General features: G+C 39.6%; 3 protein-coding genes across 5 annotated transcripts in view; 1 reads left to right on the top strand and 2 right to left on the bottom strand.

The window, feature by feature from the left end:
* Nucleotides 1-556: 556 nt before the first annotated feature.
* Nucleotides 557-2,337, bottom strand: LOC149933003 (histone H3.3A). Its single transcript, XM_090157537.1, has 3 exons — nucleotides 2,193-2,337; nucleotides 1,415-1,707; nucleotides 557-1,277 (listed from the first exon to the last, which is right to left on the bottom strand). The coding sequence occupies exons 2-3, from the start codon at nucleotides 1,694-1,696 to the stop codon at nucleotides 1,149-1,151; spliced, it is 411 nt and encodes a 136-aa protein (XP_090013663.1). The 5' UTR covers nucleotides 1,697-1,707; nucleotides 2,193-2,337; the 3' UTR covers nucleotides 557-1,148.
* Nucleotides 2,338-2,655: 318 nt separating this feature from the next.
* On the bottom strand, nucleotides 2,656-9,687 carry unk (RING finger protein unk). 3 transcript variants are annotated; one of them, XM_090155363.1, is made up of 14 exons: nucleotides 9,422-9,686; nucleotides 9,122-9,331; nucleotides 8,179-8,498; nucleotides 7,975-8,110; nucleotides 7,783-7,900; nucleotides 7,614-7,698; nucleotides 7,281-7,549; nucleotides 7,054-7,213; nucleotides 6,863-6,982; nucleotides 6,596-6,786; nucleotides 6,279-6,530; nucleotides 6,143-6,217; nucleotides 5,883-6,080; nucleotides 2,656-4,268 (listed from the first exon to the last, which is right to left on the bottom strand). In XM_090155363.1, the coding sequence occupies exons 1-14, from the start codon at nucleotides 9,493-9,495 to the stop codon at nucleotides 4,170-4,172; spliced, it is 2,307 nt and encodes a 768-aa protein (XP_090011489.1). In that variant the 5' UTR covers nucleotides 9,496-9,686; the 3' UTR covers nucleotides 2,656-4,169. The 3 variants fall into 3 exon arrangements, with proteins under 3 accessions (XP_090011489.1, XP_090011488.1, XP_090011490.1); XM_090155362.1 differs by lacking the exon at nucleotides 2,656-4,268 and adding an exon at nucleotides 5,051-5,634 and having other exon boundaries at nucleotides 9,422-9,687; XM_090155364.1 differs by lacking the exon at nucleotides 2,656-4,268 and adding an exon at nucleotides 5,594-5,732 and having other exon boundaries at nucleotides 9,422-9,687.
* A 1,516-nt stretch (nucleotides 9,688-11,203) lies between these two features.
* Nucleotides 11,204-25,983, top strand: part of LOC149933005 (uncharacterized) — a 67,800-nt gene continuing 53,020 nt past the window's right edge. Inside the window, exons 1-3 of the mRNA XM_090156392.1 lie at nucleotides 11,204-11,734; nucleotides 12,223-13,312; nucleotides 15,988-16,301. Coding sequence (XP_090012518.1) covers nucleotides 12,365-13,312; nucleotides 15,988-16,301 — 1,262 coding nt within the window. The 5' untranslated portion in view covers nucleotides 11,204-11,734; nucleotides 12,223-12,364. The remainder of the gene's footprint in view (nucleotides 11,735-12,222; nucleotides 13,313-15,987; nucleotides 16,302-25,983) is intronic.

Here is a 25,983-nt window from a genome sequence, read left to right on the forward strand (position 1 = left end):
GCTATGCTTTTATGTAACACTTCAAGAATTTTCTAATTTCAGTCAATTTAGAATGTCTGTACCAAAGATACTGCGCAGGATTAGTATCGTCAACTATAAATTGTTTAGTAATATTCGCCAAATTAATTATCCAGCGTATCATTTCAGGTTAATGCAATTAAGTGGTATGCTTTAAGAGATTTTATAATTAATTTCATTTAGATATATTGGATATACCCAAGGAAGAAAATCGTTTCCTAAGAGATGGTTTTCAACTGAGAGTGAAGAAAAACCCCTTTCCTACAGCGCAAGTAAAGCTGCACAATGGAAAACTAAAGACTCAATAGCGGGTATTGCAGTAAATAATGACCCTCCACCAAGTCAGCAGTATGTTATACTAGCCAGTATAGCAGTATTTTTAATATATTTCTGTATTCTTCGGGAAGAAAACGATATTGATTTAGTGCTAGACAAGCAGTTGTCGGAACACATACAAGGTTTAGATAAAACCACTGTGCAAAAATAGGCTTAAAGGAGTTAGCATCAAATGTATATTTATAGTGAAATAATAAAATAATTACAAATGAACGAAAATTTAATTCTCACACCACTACTAGAGATACATTCGAATTATGACTTTGAATAAAGATCAAAATAATATACACAAGTGGTATCTAATACCAACTACATTTTATAATTAGAACATTAATTAAAGCAAAACTCGTTGGCAGTGAGTGATGAAGTTGCCAGAAAAATATATCAAAAATTGCCACAAATGTTTGGGGAAATTTTACACAAAAGGACTTGACCATCATAAAAGAGATGGGGAACAAATTTTCAGGGGGACTAACCAAACCAGATGATGAAACCCCACCTACACCCAAATGAAAAATGGCTGCTAATTTGATTTTAGATCCATCAGTAAAGATTCTTTATACAGGGGATAACTCAAAATAAAAAACTTGACAATTAATTATTAAAGATGGTGACTATCTAGCAAATGAATTGGTCTGTTTTGTGAATATATAAAAACATTCTGGATACAAATGACCCTTAAATTTTGATGAAAATTTGATGTTAAAAATGAAAAGATGTTGAAAACTATTCCTCCTCCATTCACAGTTTGTGTATTCTTTTAAAATTAAATGAAAGAACGAGAGGGGGCAAATTTATGCCCTTTCACCACGGATTCGTCTTGCCAGTTGGATATCTTTAGGCATGATGGTCACTCGCTTGGCATGAATAGCACACAAATTGGTGTCTTCAAACAATCCTACCAAATAGGCTTCACTCGCCTCCTACAACAGAAGAATACACAGTTAATATTGTATTAATAAAAAACTCAAATGCTTAAGAATCTAATTTGACAGATAAGGCAAGAGCAGGAATAGTACCTTAACTTTTAAAATGGAAAATCTGTGGAGGATATACTCACTTGCAAAGCTCCAATAGCAGCACTCTGGAAACGAAGATCAGTTTTGAAATCCTGGGCAATCTCACGAACTAATCTCTGGAATGGCAACTTCCTGATCAAAAGCTCAGTGGATTTTTGGTAACGACGAATTTCTCGAAGAGCGACGGTACCAGGTCTATAACGATGAGGTTTCTTAACACCTCCAGTTGATGGAGCACTTTTCCTGGCGGCTTTGGTTGCCAACTGTTTACGTGGGGCTTTACCTCCAGTAGATTTACGCGCAGTTTGCTTTGTACGAGCCATTTCTTACAAATCTGAAATTAGAAATTGAGTAGGTATGAGGTCAACGACTTATTAAAGCCTAGGACCTACGACATGGAAAGAGTCGCTAAGCCTATCCTCATAGATTTATATAAATAAATACCAAAACTACGATATAAAAGCAGCTACCTTCGCTTATTATCCTACCAATGTTAATAAATATATATTTAACAAGTTACGTGTAAAAATTTGAAAGCTGAAGATAAAATCCACTGACGATAAAAAAAAGGCGCTAAAATTAAGCCTAAGCCTAACTGTTCTTCGAATATTTTCCCTTAGCAACAAAATGGCGGAAAAAGTTGAAACGCAATTTACGGAACGGTTTTAGAAGCAAGGGAAATTTTACGAGGAAATCATTAAGCCTAATGGCAAGTTAACTGACAAATACTCGCGAAACAAGCCCAATCCCGAAAATAAGTTAAATTATTTAAACTATATAGTATGTCGCTATAATAAAACTTAACCAAGAAATTCTTACCGAGGTAAATGTAGAAATCAGATACTTCCTTTTCTGTTCACACAAATAAAAACAAGGGATTGCTGTCAAGAGACTCAAATAACGAACGATATGCTATGGCGCCACTTCACAGACTGAACATACAATTTATAGTACGAATTTGTATAATGATGTCTTCGAATCGCCACTCACAATTGGTTATTGTTTAGCAACGCGGCATGCTTATTGGCTAGAGATATACTTCGATTTTATTGGATAGTTCACTGGAAATCCTGGTACCTCATTGGATAACGTCCTCGTCGTTCATTGGATTTAAAAGTTGTCTTTCAATCCGCGTTGCTCGAAAATCGAAAAATTTTGTTAAAGCGCAAAATACGATTGACATTATTTAAGAGACAAAATTAATTATAGGATTGAATAATAAAAATTGAGTAAGGTACAAGGTTTACAATTTATTTAGTATGTTTACATTCATTTGCCAAGCCCATTTAATTGACTGATATTCTCTTTTTTGACACTTTTATCAACAATATTTGAATGTTTGATTTTTTAATGCTGGTACCCAATACAGAAATTTTTAAAAAGCTTTAAATTACTAAAAACCACAAAATACAACAAATGGAAACATTTTTTGCGTATTGACAATGAAAGAAGTGTATAACTTAAATGGTTCTACCTAAGTTATTCCCTAATTATAAAAAGTTAAATTAAATAATACTAAAATATATACCTAAATGACAATTTTAAATTAAAACTCCTAAATAATGATCGTTTTACTAAATTGTTTTAAATATAACTTGCAAATAGGGTAGAAACTCAAAAGTTTTTTATTGCTGCCTATTTAATTATAATATATTAATCAATCAGTGAGAAAAAGGGGCGCAACATCGTCACAAAACGTGTAAAAATAGTTTATCATTAAACAATTTTTATTTAGTACCTTAAATCGTATTATTTTGACTAAAGGTTTGCGTTAACTATGCTATTACATTATACACAAAGTTATTCTGTCTATATTTATTAGACCTAAAATATTTTCTGCTCAATCTCAACCCAATAAAAAATGAAATTTCTTAGATCTGGGTTTAAACAACGGGGTAGTTTACAAAAAACTTCTACAAAGATTTGGTGTCACTAAAATATTTTATTTAAACATTCCTAATTTAGAAAATACTGCTCCCACCTCCTATTTCTTGACTTTGTTTCCTTTTTTTTTAAGATTCAATTATTTTATCCTATTTTCATAAAAAAGTATTTAAAACAGATTTGATATTTTGAGCAGAATTAGTTTTAGTTTCATTTGTACCAGAATACAAGTGTAATTTAATTTAAAATTTTAATAGAAGGTAGAATGTTCTTTTAAAAACTGCATCACTATAGGCCTATTGCCTTTAAAATTGGCCAAAATTCACCAATTCAAATATTACAAACCAATACATTTTCAGACCTCATTATAAGGGTAGCCTAAGATAATGAATCGCATACATTCTTAGTCACATTTTCTGCGCAATTGGTCAATTTACAAAATAATTATCAATTTATTGGTCAATTTAGAGAATTATTCCCATAGGTCCAAAAATGCAATTGAATTTATTTTTAAATATCTATTGATTTTATTATTTAGGCAACAAATTTGTGTAAATTATAAATCGGTACTATATGTTATAGAAACGTTTTGCGTGTATACCTAAAAACTATATTTAAAACACTTTAAATTTTTTTAACCTAATAATAAAAAACTGCAGTGCTACTATTTAATAAAATTGTAAAATTTCTAAAGAGATATTTATCTAAAAGTTTAATAAAAACAATATAAGCTAAACCACCTCGATACGAAAAATATTTACAATAATTCTTTTTAAAACTAGATTCTCCTTCAGCGTTAAAAAATAATGTTTTGACATTTCTTGATTGGAAAATACTAGACAATTTGAATATAATCTTTTACATTTGTTTGTACGAAATGGGGTCCTAAAAATTCAAGAGTGGGTCTTTTGTTTACTCTTGAAGCAGATTGTAGCTATTGAAGGGGTCAGTTTTCCTAGTCAAATGCGTCAAAGGAACATTTCCAGTATTCATAGATCCTCCACAGCATGCCTGAAAGTAAGGGAGCCCTTTCAATAATTTCAAGATTTTTGACAGAAATGCCACTGATTCGAGAAAAGTGGGAATAATTTTTCATAATATTACGGAATAGTTAAAAAAAATAATTAAAATTTAAAAGCTCTGATTACAAACATATTTATTTGAAGTTACAAATTTGTTTTGGGTAGCCTAAATTTTATACACAAAGTACTAATCTTAAAAATTCTTCGATACCATATATGAAAATTGTATTAAGCCATTATGACCTCCAATTTAAAAAAAAAAAACTAAGTATACCAATACAGAACAGAGAAAAAGTGAAGTAACCAAAAATCTATTTTCTTAGAGCTAATTTTTTTTATTACTTTCATGCTATAAATAAAATTATAGCTGTAATTTTTTTTTACCATTAATGGGAGGTTGAGAGAGATTTCAGAGTTATCAAATGTTTCATTAAATTTTAAATTTGTCAGGACATAACATTATAGCCAAATTCTAACCATACAAAGATAATTTCAAATGAGCAATTAACTCCCTTGGAAAAGGCCACTGAAATCCCTAACTTAATCACATTAACTATTCCCACAAAATAGTGAAAGAAAACAGTATTTTCACAAACTATAGTATTAATTTCCAAAAAAAAAACAAGATAATTCCTTACAACTTGTATAAAGTATGTACTCTATAATATTTACAAAAATGAAAACATCTAATTTCAAACTTTAAGAAAGTTAAGACAACCTCTCTTGGTTGGTTAAAGAATTTAAAATCAGTGTGAAAAAGCCAATTCTAGAACTTCTTTATCCCTATTTTAGCATTATCCACTATTTTTTAATTTTATTTACATTTAATTTTTTAAATTTTATAAACGACAGGGACAATTTTAAATTCATCCTATACAATTTTACTTATTTTTAATATTTTTTTTATAATTTGTATAAGTTAGGTTTGTTGTAACTCATTTTTAGTCCTCAAAAAAACTACCATTTTGTACTTTTGTAAGACAAAAACTTCTCTATCTCAGTCTATATAACACTACAGGAAAATAAGTGTCTATACCAACAATCGGCAACAAAAACAGAAGACAAAAGTGTATTTTTTTAATTCAAATGCCTATATTAATATCCTTAGTAATTAGAACCATTTTGATAGAGTAGATTAGAATAAAGCCTATAATTGGAATAGATCATAGCGAGGTTACATTCGTCGTTGGCATGGAGATCTTCCAGCTATTTATAAATGTACCACAACTGGGGCATTGTTTCAGGTCTAACACGCACTTAACACAGACTACAGCGTGGTTGCAAGGCGTTAAGAGCGCCCTTCTATCACCTTCCTGGCAAACTAAGCACTTGGATACAGCCTGATGAACCAATGCCTGAAGAGGGAAAACCAACACGCACATTTACCTTCCCATCTAACGGTGTTGCTGGTTCTTATTTGTTTTTAACTCATTTTAAGGTCAAACAAGGTTGTCTATAGGTTTTCCACCCATATAATAAAGTATCAAATCCTAGTCAAGAAGCAAGGGATAGCTGCTTTTTCACGAAGGAGGGTGCCAAATTGCGGTAAATTCCGCTATTCAGCTATCCCTTGACTAAGGTCAGAAAATAACAGAATACCAACCTGATCAACTTTATCCAAGTCGCTCCTTAATTGTTCTTGAATCTGCTTTAAATGGCCCAATGAAAGATTTTCTAAATCACCGACGACAGGTCCAACACCAAACAAAAATGGATTATTGGCTTGAACCATATTCGACGTAATGTTGTTACCACCAGAGTTACTTAAGCCTTTTTGCAAATTGTTTATTTTGGCCAATGCCTAAGCAGAATATCAATGAAGTTCTTAATCATTATTTAGAGAAAGTGCCAAAAACCCTGTACCTCGTCTCTTTGTTGCTCCGCTAACTTTTCTCTCCTACTGGCTTCCTCAGCCTCCCTTTTCCACGCTTCGCAAGCCTAAAAAGGAAAACTCAACATTGAAGGCCCTATCATTGATGATTGAATTCATATAACTTACACTCCTTGCCTGAACAATTCCTTCCTCCCAAGACGCAATCTGGGCTCTACTAACAGCCAGTTCGTCTCTTAATCTCTTGACTTCAGTCAGTGAAACAGGATCGATATTTCCAGAGCTAGACAAGCCAGAAGGACCTGATGAAATTGTTCTAGGAGACATGCTTTGCGGCAGATCGTACATGGCGGGAGAAAAATGCGAATAATGAGCCCCATGACTTCCGAATGAATTGTGACCGTAAAATGCTGCTGCAGTCTATAAATGTTTGTAAAAATTTCAAAGGTTGCACTTTCAACAGCTGCTAAAAAAGAAAAACAGACTTTATCCATAGTGGAACTGTCTTGTCTGCTTCCGATAGAGCCTCTATGAGTTCCTAAACTTGTACCAAGTCCCATACATTGCCCTAAAGATCCTAATGGAGAATTCATAGTTGGAGATAGGTTCCCTAAGCCAGAGCTGTTATGTAACGACGAGCCAGGTATCGTTACTGGCGCCGAAGAGCCTAACATTCCTGGAACAGTAAAAGAAAAAAAATTTGCACTTCCTAATTTTAAATGAAATACGATAAGCTTGGGAGCTATATTTACCAGAACCGGTTAAAGAAGGTGGTAAAGAATTACTAAAAGAATTTGGATCATTGTCTAAATCTTTGTCTATAGAAGCTTCAATGTTAATGTCATCTAAGCTTAAATCGTCTAACGCATTCCCTATGGGCGTTGAAAAGCGTGGTTAAGTTCCAAACCTTCAAAAACCAATAAAAAATAGGATAGATACTTACCAACAACAGATTCAACAGTATCAGACGCAGGGTACAAATTTGAAGAGAAAGAGTTCATGACCGAACTAGGAGTCATACTGAGACAATGGCTCATGAACATGTTTTTCCTATCTACAGTGTTTCCCGATTCGAAAATTTGAAGATGCCTACGGATATTAGTCTATCGGAAAAAAATGAAGATGTTAAGAGTTGAGGTGGAGAAGAAGGATGGATTGTATGACAATTACTTCTTTGTCTTCTCTTTCACAGCCTGGAGCTTTATGGTATTGCAATAGCGAAACCGATGTATCTATATTTTGGGGATGTGTAGAGGTGCTGTACGACCGTGGTCTTCCCACAGGACCAGGAGGAGCTGTGAAATTTTCACAGTCCAGACTGGCTGACAACGGTTGTTGAGATTGGGAATTTCCACTCGATGGCAAGGCATTTGACAGAATTGCGGCTAAACTTGTATTACTATTTTCAGAACTGATATCCCTTATCGCAGACATTTCCTCTGTTTTGAAAAAAAAAGTTAGAGCCACACCAAATGCTAAAACCACGATGGTTGTTGAGCTTACTGTCAATATGGGCAAACGCACAAAAAGGTCCCCTTGGACAATACCCAGTTTGTTGAATATCATTACATTTTGTTGATTTATAAATCTGTATTGGGAAAATTATAAAATTAAGCCAATAAACCAAAGCAACTTCAGCTAAAAACTTTGAAGTGTGTAAAGACATAAGTACCTCTGGATGAAACTGTTGTTCCGTTCTAGTATGACAATAAGGACAGTTATCACCGTTGTCACAATTTGCTGGATCACCCCATTCATCACTTTGTTTCACATTTGGACACGGTGTTGATCTAATTATAATTACAAAGTCCTTTTTAAACTGGTTCGCAATTTATCATTATTAATTATTATTAAACTGAATTACCTATATTTGAATTTTTTGGGACTTCTTCTCCTATCTCTACTATTATGAAACTGAGGGCAAGCGTAACCCTGCCTACATAATCGCGGAGGCCGTTTACACGGTTCAGTCTTATAATTTGCTAAAACATAATTTGTATCTGCGGGTTAAAGAAAGAAAACATTAACCAACAGATTCAGCAGATTTTATGGATCAATGTTTTAATACCTTGCCACTTAGGGTCTTCATTTAAAGCGTTTCTTTCTTTGTCTAAGCTATTTGGCCCTGTGGCGATTCCATTTAAACCATCTTCCAATCCTAAACCACCCATTGATCCTCCAGTCCCACCCAAGTCCAATCCTTGTATCTCTCGAACATCATAAACTGGGTTACGTAGGTCATGAATACCATGTGCGAATGCGCAATGAGGCCCATTTTTAACACAGTACCCTCGGCTGTCAGTGTCATAAACACAAACGCCAGTTTTATAGTATCTTAAATGGTATCTGCGTTCAGTATCACCGGCTGTCCTATGCAAGAAAGGACACCTAGAAAAATGGAGATAATTATTTAACAACACTCGAGGGATTAAATATAGCAATATGTATTTGTTAAAAATTTATTTCATTGTAAGAATATCCGTCAAAGTTGTTTACGGTTCAAGTTATATTTTGACAACTCTGAGCATGTGATTTTTATGCTAAGAAAAAATTGTTTTGGTTGCTTAAAACCACACCTCCCCAACAGATAGGACTGCTAGCAGTCACCTTGGAAACAAGAGCCAGATGACGCGCGTCATTTTTCGCAATCGCGATTGGTTGAGAAGTGAAACGTCATCGGAAAAGGAGAAACATGGCGCGAATGAATTCATGGCCGACTTTTGTTTACGAGGGAAGCTAATGCACATGCTAGTAACATATACGGAGATGTCTGTGACCTTAAAATGAGAGGGTCACGCCCAAAAACACATCCAAATTTTCGGATTAGGTTTTCGAGAAAATAAATATTAACTAATATAGGCAAGGACGAGCTTCCTTACGTAACTACTTTGTTGAAATTAAAGACCCGGGGAGCGGGAGCTCTAGGGCGGGAAAACATGGCTACGGGTGACGCGTAATCGACTGGAGCCGAGGATGCAATTTGACAAGTGAAAATTACTAAGCCTACTCACTCTTCTCCTTCGGGACATAGGCCTGTCGTTTCGTCATATTTGGTACAATAGACATCAGGACTGTAGTTAAAAGTTCCGTCTCTTTTCCGAACGGGCCTACGTCTTCTCTGGTTCATAAAATGCCAATAAAAACACGTAAAGGGCTTGTGCTGTGTACACTTGTGTTGAAGGAACAGCGGACATTGATCCACACGAAATTCTTTTAAATATCTAGACCAAAAGGAAGTGCGACACCAATCAAAATCGTTAACTAAGGGTAGATTAAACATTTTGGAGAACAATCGCGATGAAATAACGTACGTGTAATGTATAGGTTTTTCAGTCTGAGGCGCTCCAGAAGTAGGCCCAGTTTTGGAATCCATCGAGGAAGGCATTTTTTGGATTCAATACAATCTTGCGCGCGCGGCGCATTTTACGTTTTCCGAGAGAGAAAGCCACGATTGGTCCTTCGCGGTCACGTGGCACTGCTGTTTCCATCCTACAGTTTCCCGCCAAAAGATGTTCGTGTTTCGAATCCTTGACATTGAAATTTTTTTTCGTGCTTTTCCTTCGTCTCTCAGACACCACAGACCTTTTAATTTTATCAACGTCTACACAGTTACAAATTACATGATCCAACACGAGATATTTCTTTTTCCCAGAAAAATTTGCGATTGGGGATCTTCAACTTTGTTTACACGTAGAATAAACGTTGTTGCGAAATTTTGGATAGCACAGTTTAGCACTTTCAGTCACTGAAATGAAACTATCGTTACACTACGTATTTGTGTAAATTATATCACGTTATATGAATTCGTAAAATAGATTTTCCACACAGAACAATGCTTGCAACAAAAATATGGCATTAAATCGCAGAATTTGTCTAGGGTGTTGTTTTCATCTAGTGGCTTTGTAGTCCTTCGGCGTAGCCAACTATTAAGTTTTTCAAATAAAACGTTTTGAAAATAGACTAGAATATTGTGAAATATGGCTTTAAAAATTGCTACATTTGATTGGTCGCATCTGCTATCACGAGGTATCGTATCTACTATTCAGGCCGAATTTTTCAAATGATTCTGTGACCTTTTAAGTAGAATAACTTTATACCGTAAAATAATAAGACAACTACAGAGATTTGAAATTGATGACGTTTTTAAAATCTGGCGACGTCACGGTGTTCACCGTTATATAGAAATTATATTCCCCGATGGTAAAATAACGTTAGTGACGTCATACGAATGAAGTAAATGTTGAATTCTCCCCGCGGCAGTATGTAAAAATTAAAGGATCACAATAATGGAAAAATTGCGAAAGAAAAGTTAACTTCCGGGTTCGTTAAACATTATGATTTTACTCATTGGCACTGACTGTTCGGATCCAACCCCCCCCCCCCTCACCCCCGAAAACCATTATGACGCGATTCTCTCTCGCTCTCTTTTATGGCAGTTGGCGCACCCCATTTCCAACTTTTTTCCCTTTTTGTTCGAAGCCCTAAAAGTCCCAGCTGCTGAGGGCCCCTGAAATAACCGTTCTCCTCCCCTCCCCCCCCACCACCACAGCTGATGGAGGCGCACGCGCTCTCGCCGCGCTGAAAAAGTCCAAACGAACAATATCTCTCAAGTGGCGAAAGAGCCCATTAATTACATTTACAATGGCTAAAAAAGGTACAAAATCGCTCATGCAATCGAATTCACCCCCCCCCCCCCCAAATAAAACCAAAGGAAAATCGAATAAATCAATGAACGATGAATGGCCACTAATTCGGAGCATTTGAAACCATTTACGCCATTGTAATTCGAACGAGAAAAGTAAGTGGGGTATATTTCAGCAATAATCCCAAATCAAACTAATCATTGGATAACTCATTCGCTTACGAATAAAACTAATGGCATCTCCTAAATTAAAAATTGAAGCGGATGAGAAACAAAGTTTCGAGGGAAAAATTCGTTTAAAACAATGTATTTTTCTTATTAAATAAAATAAGAATAAAAAGTATCCGCAATGGATGATTCCGTCGTCATGGTAACGCTTTACTATCGATCTTCTCTGTCGCTTGGCGACGGAGTGGCTAGTGGCGGATGGCGCAGACGCCGTGCCAATCGCGTCAGCTCTCTACGGCAAAGCGACGGCATTCGCAAAGATTACGGAGCGAGAGAGAGAACTGGTCCAGCCAAAGCGAAGGCCGCGACGACGAGCGGGAGAAGTCGGAGACAAAAAGAGAGACGGAGGAAGCGGCGCTCTCGCTTGGAGCGTACTATAAAGGAAGGAAAACTACAGCGACATTCGAAAGGAAATAAGGAAAAGTTGCCACCACCCTCTCTCGTCAAACTTTACGAAACTCGAGCGCGGGAACAAAACGGATGCGACGTTCTTCCAAATTGGCGACGCCCGAAAGCGGAGAATTACGCTGAATCTCCGCAGTCCACCAACTAGTGAAATATCGCGGACTGGAGTTCGAAGAGATTACGAAAAAAACCAAGCGTTTCTGGTCGGGAAGAATATGATTGGGAAAAGAGGTCGCGGAAGAATCGTGAACCGCGATCCCAAAGAGGATTTGGAGAATGACCAGATCGAAACGACGTCGGACACTAATAACTGACCCGTCCCCTCAGACCAAATGGATCGAGTCTAAAGGTACGTGCGTTAACTTTTTTTCGCCCTCCCTTACAATTTTAATGAATTTAATACACCTGGATATAATTGGAAAAGTTTGATTGAATCGAGGGTTGGCGAGGGAAACTAGTTCTTAATAGAAAGTAGACGAGTGCGCGGGGCGAAGGTACTTCGCGCTAGATTGGACACGATTCGAGCCCATTCGCGCGGTTCAGTAGACGCGTACGCGTGGCGTTCAATCGGCTGCATGAGCGACTACGCCGGCGGTTGACTGTTGTTTCTGCGCGCCAAAAACCCGAAGTGTACGGGCTAATTTACTCGAATCCACGGGTTGTTGGGTTCGAGCGCCACTCCCCGTCTAAATACGACTCGATTTTGTCATGTCATTAAACTTCGCGTTCGATTTGGCACGCCGATGATTTCGGGCGGCCGCTGACTGCATTCTTTCGACAGTCGGCTTCGTTCAAGAGAAAGTTTGAGCTTTCTAACTTTCTTTTTTCGTTTAATAGCTTGAGATCCGATCGGAAAGCGAGGAAGAAATCTGCTCAGCCAAATATCGACGCGAAAAAGTGGAGGTGTCATGTCCTACTCTGGAGAAGAGACCACCGGACCGTAACCATTTCCTTCAAAACAAAAGGCAAACATAGCAAAATGTCCGCCGAAGTTAGCTTCACCAAGAGAGCGGCGGCCGAATTGAGTCGCTGCTTTAACGGTTTGACAGTTCGAGGTAAAGGGTCAGCTGTGACGGCCGGACCAGGAGGAGTTCCGACCGGGGCCATGGTGCCGGGAACGGGTCTCCCTACGACGGCCAACGGGGGCCCCGGCATAAGCGGCGGGAGCCTGGTCGTAGGCGGCGGGGTCACCTCCGCCAAGACCATCGGTGGCGGGGGTCAGTTGACCATTCGGACGGACGGCGTTGTAGGCGGGGCCAGTAGCCCGGCGATCTTGGAACGCCGGAAACTGTCCAGAGGCGAAAAGTCCTTTCGGGTTCGCGAATTCTGGGCCAAACTGGCCAAACCCACCAGCGCCCGCGAGTTGTGGGCGGACCAAGCATTCCTGGAACACTTCTTCGCCTACTTTCCGCTGACGGAACGCTGCGGGTTGGCTCAAGTCTGCAAGGCTTGGAGGGACGTCTTGTACGCGACGCGCTTCTGGCGCCACCTGGTGATAGTGTTGAGGTGTCGAGAACTCAAAAGCCGCATCAACGGGGACTTGGCGGCTACGGCCGAACTCAGGAAGAGACTGTACTCTAGCCTGGAACGGAGGTCTTTCGACGGGGTGTGTCTCTTCGGGGCCAGCGACGACGACGTGTACGACCTGGTCAGCAACTGCCCCGTGCCCTACCTGCGCCAGATACGACAGATGAGTTTGCGCTGCTGCAGCGTGACGGACAAGGGCCTGGAAACCTTGATGGAGTCCTTGCAAGGGACCTCGCAATTGGAGTTGGCCGGATGCAACGAGTTGACTGACGCCGGTCTCTGGGCCAGCCTCGGACCCCGAATCGTCTCCCTTTCGTTGTCCGACTGCATCAACGTGGCCGACGAATCCGTGGCCGCCATCGCTCAGCTCTTACCTTCCCTCTACGAACTCAACCTACAGGTTAGTATACGCGGATACGCCTCTTATTCTAGGTATAAGTATACTCGCACCGCGGCTACAAAAATAAAAACCAATCTGAGCGAAGTAGGACGCAAACTACGCGATAGAAACAATGACAGACAATCAGCTGACAAATCAATGAAAAACCACGTTCGAAGGAAAGATAAAGTAGGCCTAATGATATCCAGCGTATACCTTTGACTAGTCTTTCGATTAGCTCCCGTATATAAACAACATCGTGTTATATTTCCTTACCCGGAAAAGCAGAATCAATACACTCAAAATACGCTAAAATTTGCATTTATTTCGCATTACCTCCCACAAACTGTCAATACCCAGGCGTTAATCCAGTTCAAACGGTGTTAAAGCCATGTCCGCGTCGAAATTCTAAGTTCTTCTACCTGGAATACAAAATTACTGCGAGCACCACGAGAGGGCGCGGAACGCGTCTCTCGAAAGAAAAGAACTGGCGAAAATATAGACGATTATAAAAACTGTATTAGGGCCCTTCAATTTGCTTAATTTATTTGAAACACACTTTATTTAATGAAGATACTTTGCCCAGCCGTAAAATAAAAAGGGGGAAGAGTATAATACCCCCCGCGCGTTTCTTCCCTGGCATTAAAAGCGTAGCGACCTAGAGAGAAAGTGACTCTAATAAAAAGGGAAGATGATCCGACTAAATTGGGGGAGGGAAAAGGAATCTGGAGAGACTCTCAAATTGACGGGGATAGACCCCCCTCCCGTCCAAATTTCATTAAGCCATTATTATAGACGAAAGTCGCGTTTTCCCGCTCCGCCTTTGAACTGGCTTTTTTTGAATTAAGCCTATAGGCCTTGGCAATATTCAAAAAATTTAAAAGCGATACATTTGGGGGATTCTCCGGCTTGAATAGCGAAGGAGAGGTTAAATGGTAGCGGTCGCTTACGCGTACTCGGGGCCCGGGCTGCCTCAATCGATTCAAAAAGCGCTGACCTCCTTTACTTTTATATCAAGCTATAAGGACTAGAAAAAAGGGCGGAGATGTTCGAGGTCCCGCTAGTCACCTTCGCTTCAAACGGCCTCCTCCCTCTTTGGGCCTTGTACCAAACTTTCATCCGAATTGCTGGTAGCTTGGTAATTAAGCGGGATTGGACGGTAGTTACTTTTTTCTTTAGAGCTCATGTTTTTAGGTACTTGAATTGTCAACAAACGAGATAGCTTACAAAATTAAGTCTAATTTAATTACGGTCGCGAAAGGTGTAGTCCACGACATTTAAAACCATTTACTTTTTATTCCGGCGAAAATAGGCCTACAAAGGGACTTTTGGAACAACTTACCTTAAGAAAAAACTTGTTAACGACCAATTTGGAAAATTTCGAGTTAGTCGTAAATTCAAGTACACCTACTTGAAAATATTTTCACCTGCCAAAAACATTCTTGGATTAAATAAACCAGTAAATACCACTTACATTACCATTATAAATAATGTTAATCAAAAGAAACTAGATTCTACTAGTGTTGTAAGTCGGAAAATGACCGAGGCCTTTTTTTCCGGATATTTTCCGTATTTTTCCGAAAAAAAGTTTTCATTCCATGATTAGTCTAATACATTGTTTGCATATTTAAATAAAGCGACATTTTCATCTAATTTTTCTGAAAGTAAAACTAAACCTCTAGACTAGTTTAAACTGATTAACAATGAAACACTATTAATGTTTTGTAGTATGTTTACTGATATTAGACATTTTATATCGGTAAAAAGTTAAAAACATTAAAAACCCCTAAAAAGTAAATTATGTTTCAATTTTTTATTTTTCCGATTTGCGGAAAATTTTCTGGAAATTTTTCCGCATTTTATTTTTCCGCATTTTATTTTTCCGGAAAATTAACAACACTAGATTTTACTATGAGACAGAAGTGTTATTGAAACCTTTAAAGGGCCAGAATATAATTTTGAAAATTTATCCTATATTTCGGGTAGCTCCTCCCCTTCCGTGACTACGAATTTTGTCATTTTTACAGCCTTAACTCCGGAGAATAGCGGGATAAACTAGTAAAGTTCAAACTAATCTGCGGTTCTTTAAATAATCTTAACATAAACAGTTGAACAGGTTTAAAGAATACCCCTTATAGTCGACTCTCCGAAAAGTCCCGATGTATTACCGAGAAACATCCTCCTTTTCATTATATAATTTGAAAGTCAACCCATAAAGACAGCGCGTACGACAGGGGATTCTCTCCATTCAGCAGTAGCTTTAGAATATAGGCACTGCAAGCTCGCATTCGAGCGTATATATGAGGACTTCTTGGTAGATGGAGAACGACTAATATTTCTCACAATTTTGTCAGTATCGGGAACGCGGGACACGATTAGCGAGGGTGAAATATAGCCCGAGACGTCTTGATAATATAATCTCCATATATATTAAAGGGAATCATGACGAGCGGAACCGCGTTGCTGGGAGCATCTTGTCGAATTAAGAGGCGGTACGGGTGACAAGTAGTCCGAAATAGAACTATTCCTTATAATATTGGCGGGCCCTGAAAATTGCATCGATTACCCGCCAACGGGGAATGCGTCGATCGATAATGTCCCAAAATGCGGGTGTCACGGGTATATGTAATGGGAATATAAATAATAAAACGTCGGAGAGGGGGCCATTTTCTAATGGTGTTTTCTTTTTCGCGCAGGCGTACCACGTGACGGACGCGGCGTTGGCCTTCTTCGGCCGTCGCCAGAGTGCGACCTTGTGCGTCCTGCGTTTGCGTTCGTGTTGGGAACTGACCAATCAAGGCTTGCTGAACCTGGTCCACGCTTTGCCCCATTTGACTGTCCTCTCACTGTCCGGCTGTTCGAAGGTCAGCGACGACGGAGTGGAGCTAATCGCCGAAAACCTCAAGCAGCTTCGCTCCTTGGATCTCAGCTGGTGTCCTCGCATCACCGACGCCGCCTTGGAGTACATCGCTTGCGACCTGGCCCAGCTCGAAGAACTCACTCTCGATCGGTGAGTGGACTCATTTTCCGTAAGCGAGTCGGAGCCATCCACGCTATCGCTATTAAATCCGGCGACTATTTTCCATTTATTTGGGAATATTAATCTAGAGATCCAATCAAATCTGCTCCCCGCGAAACAAGTTTTTGAAAATTACGAATGAGCCGTCTCCTCTAAAATGACGAGAAAGCTTTATCATATGACCCGTGGCGCCATCCATTATTTTTGAAAAAAAAAATTGCCGGAAAACGCGTCTTTTTTTTTCAAAAATAATAAACTTTATTTTGGTGCACATGACAACTAGGCCTTCGCACCATACACACCCTGATACAGATACTCAAAAACAAAAGAAAAAGAAAAAATATATATACAGAAAGATAAAAGTTGGCAGTCCTTTCTACTGTTTTCTCTTCTGTGTTTTTAACAAAAAAAAACAAAAAAAATGACTATTTATGTCTGCTTTGTATTCTACTTGCGCTTTAAAAAATACTGGCCGCGCGAAAAATAGCACAGATATCAAAAATGATTGCCATGTCTCCGTTTTGGACCGCGGTTTTCACCCCTTGTAGAGTTGTATCATATCTGCCTGTGTTTAGGGCATGAAAAAGTCTTGGCCTAACTGGTTGACCACGAACACAGGAGAACGCGTCTTATTTGAACGGTTCATTGAGAGATAGACGGCGCCACGGGTAGAATTATAAAGTTTTCTCGTCATTTGGGAGCAGACAGCAGTATTCTTATTTTTTAAAAACTCGTTTCGCGAAATACTAAAATCCGTGGTTTTGGGATTAATATTCCCAACTCAATGCTATTTTCCAACCTCGAGACGACCCGGGTCAGTAGGTCATCCGCGATTTCTCCCACCACGGTTATGTTCGTTTAAATATAGGCCAACGAGGGCCATTTGTCCTCTTACCTCCGGTCGCGTGGGGAATACCCAGTATCTCGAAGACGAGGCGATTCTCTCCTAAGAGACTACTCTCTTCTCGAAGTAGTCGCCGGGGCAGGGGAGCTCAATTCGATAAAACGTGTAACTCGTCACAAAGCCGCCTTAGTGACGTGAATGGCGCGGCAGCGGCACGTGACCGCGTCACCGTTGAAAGAAGGGATGCACTGCCGTGCAAAGCACAAAAGCATTAACGACCAAAACCAAAATATGGAGAAAACCCGCGAAATTCAAACTTTCTTTGCCTTAAGATTCCCCAACTTACTTCTTTCAAGTTTATATAGTAGACTTGGATTTTTCAACTCAAATTCTATTCTGGTACTAAACAATTTACAAGCCAAACGATATTTCAGAAATATCATTAAAAACATGTCTTAAAACGCGAAAAAAATGCGTTTTGATTTGACTTTTAAAGAAAATAAACACATGGTTTGAAAATAATGCAAAAACCTAAAATAATGCGTTTTGCAACAAGTCATTTCTCTAAGAACAAAAATTTTAAATTCGAAAATTAGTTCAAAATTGAATTTAACGTATAAAATAAGGAGAAATAAAACCAAAATCTGTAAATCGAAAATTTGGTCGTTAATGCTTTTGCGCTTTGGACGGCAGTGCATCGCTACCGAATAAAACAAGTTCTCCGGAGACACGAAGAATTTTACCCTTCCCAAGCGCTTACTTTAATGGTTCACCTTATTCGGAATCTTTATAGCTTTCTAACGTAATTAACGCAAGAGCGCGATGCCGAAATGATAACGTAATTACATAAAACGTGGAAGATAATTTTGTCGTCAGTTGGACGTTCGCGTCGGAAAGCGGCGAGCCCAATCTCTATATCGTTGGCGCGATCCATTAGAGACCGATGAGACATAAATTGTCTTCGCTGACAATCCCCGTGGAAACCGCGCTTTAAGTTATAAACACCCCGTAAAGGTCAAAACTACAAATACGTACAACGTATCTCTTCTCGCGTTAAATCGCCTTCCAAGTACAAACAGGTACATTCCGAGAAGACGTTCTACTGGTCGATACTTCGAGGGTAAAGGGCTGATACGAAAGAGAGCCCGGGAGAGATAGAATCCGCTCTATATCTCTGGCCAAAGCGCGTTCGAAGGGAGGGAGATCCTTAATGAGTTCAAGTCGCTAATAGTTTCCCGCTAATGGTTCCTTGATGCGCCCTCTACTTCGTATCATCCGACTCATTTCTCCATCCGTAACGGTGAATAAAGTCAAAAGGAGCCTCGCGGAGTAAACGACTGGGACTGCCGATTGAAGTTTCTCCCTCCCTCCGATCGAATGGACATACAAGCAATCATCTTTTCCCTCCGCGAATGGGAATCGTACGAAACCATACGGTACTCGCGAAGTCTCCATCGTTTGAGAATTGATTTGTAAGACGTAAACTTCACCTAATCTTCGCCTTCAGTCGTAACCGTCAGCTAAGTTAGAGCGCGGAAGGAGAGAGGGTGGTTGTTCCGTTCCTTTATGACGTCGGGCCGCGGTCGCGTCTGGCGCGAGCTACATTCCCAACCACCCGCTCTTTAATTTAGCAGACGCTTGCCAGAGCCAAAATGGCCACGCGGTGCCACTGGGGAGGCGAAGGGACCTTTTCGCGTCCGGAACCCCGACCGTGAATCATTCGCGTCGATTACGGACGACAGCTCATTGCCATTCACCAAATTCGCGCTCGATAATTTATTCGATTAATCGACTTTCATCTCACCTCGATATTTCTCTTCAAGCCCGAACTTGAACTTCGGATATAACGGCGCGAATGTCAATCGTTCTAAACGTTCCGGAGGGTACGTAAACTTCAGACTGTCGTACCGCGAGAAACGAATCTCGAGACGTTATTACGTTTAGTTTGAAAATAAAATAAAGGGATCTAACAATCTTTCGCGACTTATATAGACGTTTTGACTTTATTTTTGTCAAATAAGAAAAGACGCCCAGAAGCAAAACTCGCGGTCGACAGTGTAGTTGTCAACAAAATATCACTGGGCGAATCGCGATCCGATCTAGACCAGGCGAAACCTCACGACGCGCAGAGGGTCCCTAGGCCACGAATTTGGCTATATTTTCTGAAAATTATTAAATCTGCCTTCAATATGAAGCAATTACCAACATTCTAGTCCACTTTTTTAGATTTTTTTTTGTGTTTTACAGTACTTAGTAATAAAAAATAAAAGTATTGATACGTTAAAATTTCAATTTAGATTATAGTTGATATTAGGGCAAAATATATTTGTGGTTCTCACTTTAAAATAATCTTAATTACTTGTGTTCGTAGAATTCAAAAAGAAAAATTGCACATATAATCAGCTAGGCTAATACCCAAGGCGCCACCTTAGACCTAAGTCATCGAGTGACTTTTAAAGCCTTTAATTCAGTTGGCCGGGTTACAATGCGTAGCAGGGTGGTGGCAAACCCCGCAAGCCACGCGAGCCAACAGCTCCCTACACTAACTATTACCGTTAACCTTAACAAGTTTTTATGGAAGGGGAAACCGAAGATCTTGGGGGAAAACCTCTAAACCGGTGGGGAGAGAACTTGCAAACTCAACGCGGAAGGAGTTGTTCCGAGTTTTCACCCAGTGCCACAAGCTGGGATCGAACCCGGCTCCTCCTATTTGCCCCTTTATTAGAAAAACACCTTAAATGATCCCCCTATAGAATACGTTATGTTAGAAATTTCTTTAAGGCTTAATTATAAAGAGCATAAAAATTAAAAAAAACATTTATTATCTGGTTATTTTATATAAAAAGCCATTAATTTTTCGCCACTGCGCGACGAACGAAGTATAAGCGTAACGTTAGTCAACCCATTTTACAATAAAAATTCACGATCATTAGCAATCGAATGATTTTTACGAGGCTTCGAAAAGGAGATTACCTTCGCCATTAGGAAGAGTCATTTCTGACGCGAGTATACTTTAAATGACACGACTAGATCGAAGAGGGGCACCATCGGCCAGTTGCGCTCGGACCTCGCCTTTAGTCACGGTTCCTATAATCGAAATCGAGGACGTATAACGGATGGCCGTATCGACGCCTCTTACCGAAAATATATAAAAAGAGGGGAAAATGGGGATTTTCGAGCTTTCTCCCGGATTGAGTTTCTTTTCTTGAGAAGTGAAGGCGGCGAAAGGGGTGGCCCGAGAAAAAGACATTGCCGAAATACCGAAAAGAAATGGCGTTATGGGAAATATAATCCTCCTTCCCGAAAGAGTAAGAAAACCGTCGAGAAGACGCGAAGAACGAGGGATGAACGGCGCCGCTTCCGAACGACTTTAAAGTTTTCCGGGACTGCGCGGGCTCAACGGCCGCTACTTTTGGTACAGTCCGCGAGCCGAGGCTTAGCGATAGGTTCGAGCGAAGCCCAAAGGGGCGAAGCCTTTATAGCTCATCACTTATCTCTTCGTTCTTTTTGACTCGCGTGTCTCCACTACGAAATAGGCGAAAAGAAAATTCGCTCGTTCCAATTTCGGTCAAAGTTATCGAATTGGCCGCTGGATTCGGCGCTATTTGTTAGATTTGAAATTTTCTCGCCTGTCGATTTCTACGTATATATATATATATATATATATATATATATATATATATATATATATATATATATATATATATATATATATCTATATATATATATATACTGTGGAAGAAACGTAATAGGATTTGTTTGATTTCCTGCTGAACTCGGATTGCGATTTCAACAAGACTCGAAATGGTCGACATGATTTACTCAAAGAATGGATTGGTTCACCGCTTTCTGTTGTTCAAATTAGGCTTCAACAAGGACGATCGATTAAAAAAAACATTCAACTCAAACTAAAATTTCAAAGCTTTTGAAATATTTTCTTTAACTCGAAACATTACGGTAGATGTCACCCGCCATATTTGAAATTTTGAATTTATGAGCGAAATTACGTTTCATTAAATAAATTTTAAGCGATATTTTTTTATTTATCGGCGTTGGGGAGTACTTGAAAGCTAAGGGATTTTTTTAAATCGGTGGAATTCAAACGTAAAAATCAGTGGAACCTCAAAACCTCAAAAATTTGTAAAAATATTAACGTTAAACGAAGTAATTTTTCAAAGCGAAAGTAAAATTTCCAGTTATTTAAGTACTGACGCCTGGTAAATCGCTTAAACGTTATACGCCTCGACTTTTGGGAGAGTCAACTTCCAGGGACCAAGCTGTTGAAAGCGAGGTTGAAAGAGAATTGTTTAAAATGATTTTTTTTAATGTTAATGTCCTCAGGGTTGTTTGATTTAAATCGGGAATTAAATTAAATTATTTAAGTTACTTAAAAATACTTCATTATATTAACGAAAATGTAAAAAAATAGTTTATGTAGCAACGACAATTCAGAGCAAACTATATTACCAGTAGTAATTTTAATTTAAATTACCGACGTATGTAAGTTACAAATTAACTTGCCAGGAAAAGTAAATGTTTAAAGAAATTAATAAACTAAAGAGTAATTAAAAGAAATAGGTTTAAACAGAACAAATATATTTTTCTACTTAAAGAAAAAATCAACAAATTTGAAATTCATCCGTTTACCTAATTTCTTCGATTAAGATTAAAATCAAGATGTTTGCGAAGAGAAATTATGCAAATACGACTGAACAAAAAGGGTTTACTTTTTCAGTGAAAGGAGCGGATCATTCCGCGCAAACGTAGCTGGAAAGAAACGCGCGTAGAAGAATATACAGGGTGTTTCAAAAGGTTATGCAAAAATTTGAAGGAGTTGTAGGGGGTGAGTTGAGAAGTATGCCTGTTTTTTCCCCGTTTTCCTACGACGAGTAGGCTGCAACAAGCGCAAAACCAAGCAGCAGGGACTTTAAATACCGTTTAAGTTTACTTTTTTACGCTGGTTACCTCGATTTGTTTACAAAGTCCTTTTTTACTTATCACACGAACCCAAACCTTAATGTTCGCGTTTCCCCGCTGCTTGGTTTAGCGCTCGTTGCCGCCTACTTCCAGGGGCTAGTAGGCCACACTTTGAAGCTCTCTGGCGCTCTTTTAACTCATCGTAGGAAAATGGCGAAAAAACAGGCATACTTCTCAACTCCTTAAAATTTTGCATCACCTTTTGAAAACACCCTGTATGTAGGATATTAAAATCTATAAAGACCCAGTTTCGTGACGAATCAACTTTACCCGGCGCGTGGCCTTTAAGCTGCGGTCTCGATCATTTCAACCGGTAAAGAGCAAACGTAAGAAAGACTGTTTGTTGAGACGTCGCGTCGGTTCGGAGCGAGCTAATTTACGCGCGCAGGCAGAAAGAAGCGGAGACGGGATCTGTCAAGAGCTTCGCTTTATTGACTAGGCTGGGGCCCATTCGTTACACCGAGAGCAACAAGAGAGAGAGAGAGAGCTGACGTTTGTTTTTATACTTTCTTCGAAGGAGACGGTGCAAAAAAGAAAGAATGCTCGTAGAGCGGAACAAACTGCGACAAAAGTCCCCAAATTTCTCATCCGAAGGTAGAGATCATTCCGTCCGTTGACAGTCGCGGCTGACGGTTGAAGGGCGGCATCCGTAATCCCTATCCCGTCTTTCATTTTAAGGTCAACTCAAAATGACCAAAGTCGAAACAATGAGACGCATTTCGCTGATTCGGTATAGCGAATGATAAATCGCCCCTACAGCGAGGACAAAATCGCGGAACATTAAACTGAATTAAGCGCTGTAACACGGGATATTATTTCTCTCGCTTTTAGATAAATGTGGTTCTCGTTAAAATCTAGATTTTTAAGAATATTTTGTACCAAAGAAGCATACGCTTATCGATGGTCAGTCGCACCAAGTAGCTTACTGCAGTTGATGCAAATTTGCATACAGTAGCTTACTTTCGTTGATGGGCATTTGCACAAAGTAGCTTACTTTCGTTGATGGGCATTTGCACAAAGTAGCTTACTTTCGTTGATGGGCATTTGCACAAAGTAGCTTACTTTCGTTGATGGGCATTTGCACAAAGTAGCTTACTTTCGTTGATGGGCATTTGCACAAAGTAGCTTACTTTCGTTGATGGGCATTTGCACAAAGTAGCTTACTTTCGTTGATGGGCATTTGCATTTGCACAAAGTAGCTTACACTCATCTATGGACATTTGCACAAAGTAGCTTACTTTCGTTGATGGGCATTTGCACAAAGTAGCTTACTTTCGTTGATGGGCATTTGCACAAAGTAGCTTACTTTCGTTGATGGGCATTTGCATTTGCACAAAGTAGCTTACACTCATCTATGGACATTTGCACAAAGTAGCTTACACTCATCTATGGACATTTGCACAAAGTAGCTGTTGTATAAATAAAACATATGTAAACGAAGTTAGATAAGTTAAATAAAAAACTAAATTAGCTAGATATATAAACGGCCACCGAAATATCAAGGGCATTCCCCCTTGAGTCTTGATCAAATGTAGTACTTTTAAATGTATATATCTGTAATTAATAAAAGTGATTTTAGACTATAATGTGCCGTCTCATCAATCGACTTGGACATAACAAAATGGCGACGGGGATGGGATGCTGAAACCTTTACGTTGGATGTACATGAGTGGAGAGGAATCGACAAGAACAAACCAGACTCAACAAAATCCAAACGAGGTCCGTCGGCAACAATTTAGAAACATGGCCACGATAGGAAGATTGGAGATCTTCGATGGTACAACAGAGCCTTGGAATCAGTATGCAGAGAGATTAGAGGCATATTTCCTGGTGAACGACATCACATCGATGGAAAAGAAGAGAGCAGTACTTATGACCATTCTGGATCCCAAGACGTACGCACTTCTACGAAATTTGATCCTGCCAGTAGCTATAAAGGACAAGCAGTACGGCGATCTAGTCGGAGAGCTATCAAATCATTTCAATCCAAAACCATCAAGGATGGCCGAGAGATTGCGATTTCATAGGCGAGACCGAAAACCTGGAGAATCCGTGGCAACTTACGTAGCGGAACTAAGACGCTTAACCGAGCACTGTCAATTTACCACCAGATTAGACGAAGAGTTACTGGACAAGCTGGCATGGGGCATAAATGACGATGCAATGCAGAAAAAGTTACTGGCCGAAGAAGACGGGTTAACTCTGGACAAGGCAGTAAAACTACTTCAAGCAATGGAGATGGCCACAAGAAATACCAAAGAGATGAAAACTTCGAATAGTGACTATCAGGGGCAGAGCACCGTCAACTTCGTGTCACAGAGGCATCAGGGAAAGAAAAGCTCAAGTTTCAAGGGTCAAACCCACAGTTACGATCAGCGGAAATCTGAGAAATGCATAAGATGTACCGGATCTGGTCATAAGAGTGCAGACTGTCGATTTATAAAGGAAGTTTGCCACAAATGTCAACGAGTCGGGCACATTGCGAAAGCATGTCTAAATCCAACAAATCCAAAATCGCACAAGAAAGACGATACAACCAAACGGAACAATTTCAGGAGCGGAAAAATCAATCAAGTCAAGGAAATTGGCGAAAAAGGGTCTACATTGGCGGAATACGATGTTCCAGTATACAACATATCGGTGGGAGACTCTGACGAAGAAGTTCCTCCACCAGAAACCATATGGCTGGATATCAACGGGAAGAAGATCCAATTTGAATTGGATAGCGGGTCGGGTCACGCTATGCTCACTGAAGACGACTTCGCATTACTACCGTACCAGCAAGAAGTCCAAGCGTTTTCAAGGAAACTACGATCGTATACTGGACATGCAGTTAATATTGTCAAACGCACAAGAGTCGATGTCAATTTCAAAGGAAGATCAGCTGAGCTACCAGTACTGCTAGTAAAAGGGAGCGGTCCGAATCTTTGTGGACGAAAATGGCTCCAATCATCATTGAATATTACAACGCCAGTAACCCAGATAAATCACCTGGAATCCAACCAAAGAAATATATCTCTAGATCAAGTCATGGGGAAGTATGAAAAACTATTTTCACCTGGTCTAGGGAAGCTGGAAGGCGTAAAGGTCCACATCCATGTCAAGAAAGATGCAGTCCCGAAATTCTGCAAAGCAAGAACGTTACCGTTCCACATGAAGGACAAAGTGGAAGCTGAAATAGAGCGCATGGAGCAAGCGGGAATCATCAAGAGCGTCCCGTTTTCCGAATTTGCATCACCGATCGTACCAGTACGGAAAAGCAACGGCGAGATTCGCATATGCGGAGACTTTAAGACTACCGCAAATCCGATCGTCGACACCGAGATATTCCCTCTGCCACGTGCTGAAGACATCTTTTCTAAATTGGCTGGCTGTACAGTATTTTCGCGATTGGACTTGAAGGAAGCGTACAATCAACTGGTTTTGGACGACGAGTCAAAGAAGGTCACAGTCATCAACACCACCAGAGGACTATTTCAATACGAACGGCTACCAACAGGAATATCATCGTCATCCGCAATATTCCAAAGACATATGGAGATGCTACTAAGAGGACACAAAAGGGTATCACCGTTTCAAGACGACATCCTATTGGGTGGAAAAGACAATGAAGAAAATCTACGTACTCTGGATTCTGTGCTGGACATTCTCTGCAAGAACGGGATCAAGCTAAGAAAAGAAAAATGCAAAGTTTTGCAAAATGAAGTTGAGTTCTTGGGCCACAAATTGGATGCTGATGGTCTACATCCACTAGAAGAGAAGATGATCGCCATCAGAGACGCACCAGACCCAGAGAACATTGGCCAGCTACGATCCTTTATTGGTCTTTTAAACTATTACCAACGATTTCTA

This window comes from Leiobunum rupestre, chromosome 8, assembly GCF_980474605.1.
Source record: "Leiobunum rupestre chromosome 8, qqLeiRupe1.1.hap1, whole genome shotgun sequence".
Lineage (NCBI taxonomy): Eukaryota > Metazoa > Arthropoda > Arachnida > Opiliones > Sclerosomatidae > Leiobunum > Leiobunum rupestre.

What these genes read in the sequence shown, in the direction of transcription:
- LOC149933003 (XM_090157537.1), bottom strand. Translation starts at nt 1,696, where the DNA reads ATGGCTCGTACAAAGCAAACTGCGCGTAAATCTACTGGAGGTAAAGCC. An exon ending in CTGCTATTGGAGCTTTGCAA is followed by an intron (nt 1,278 to 1,414) that starts GTGAGTATATCC and finishes CTTCTGTTGTAG; the next exon opens with GAGGCGAGTGAAGCCTATTT.
- unk (XM_090155362.1), bottom strand. Translation starts at nt 9,495, where the DNA reads ATGCCTTCCTCGATGGATTCCAAAACTGGGCCTACTTCTGGAGCGCCT. An exon ending in CTATGTCCCGAAGGAGAAGA is followed by an intron (nt 8,499 to 9,121) that starts GTGAGTAGGCTT and finishes CCATTTTTCTAG; the next exon opens with GTGTCCTTTCTTGCATAGGA. An exon ending in ACAGTTCCACTATGGATAAA is followed by an intron (nt 6,531 to 6,595) that starts GTCTGTTTTTCT and finishes AAACATTTATAG; the next exon opens with ACTGCAGCAGCATTTTACGG.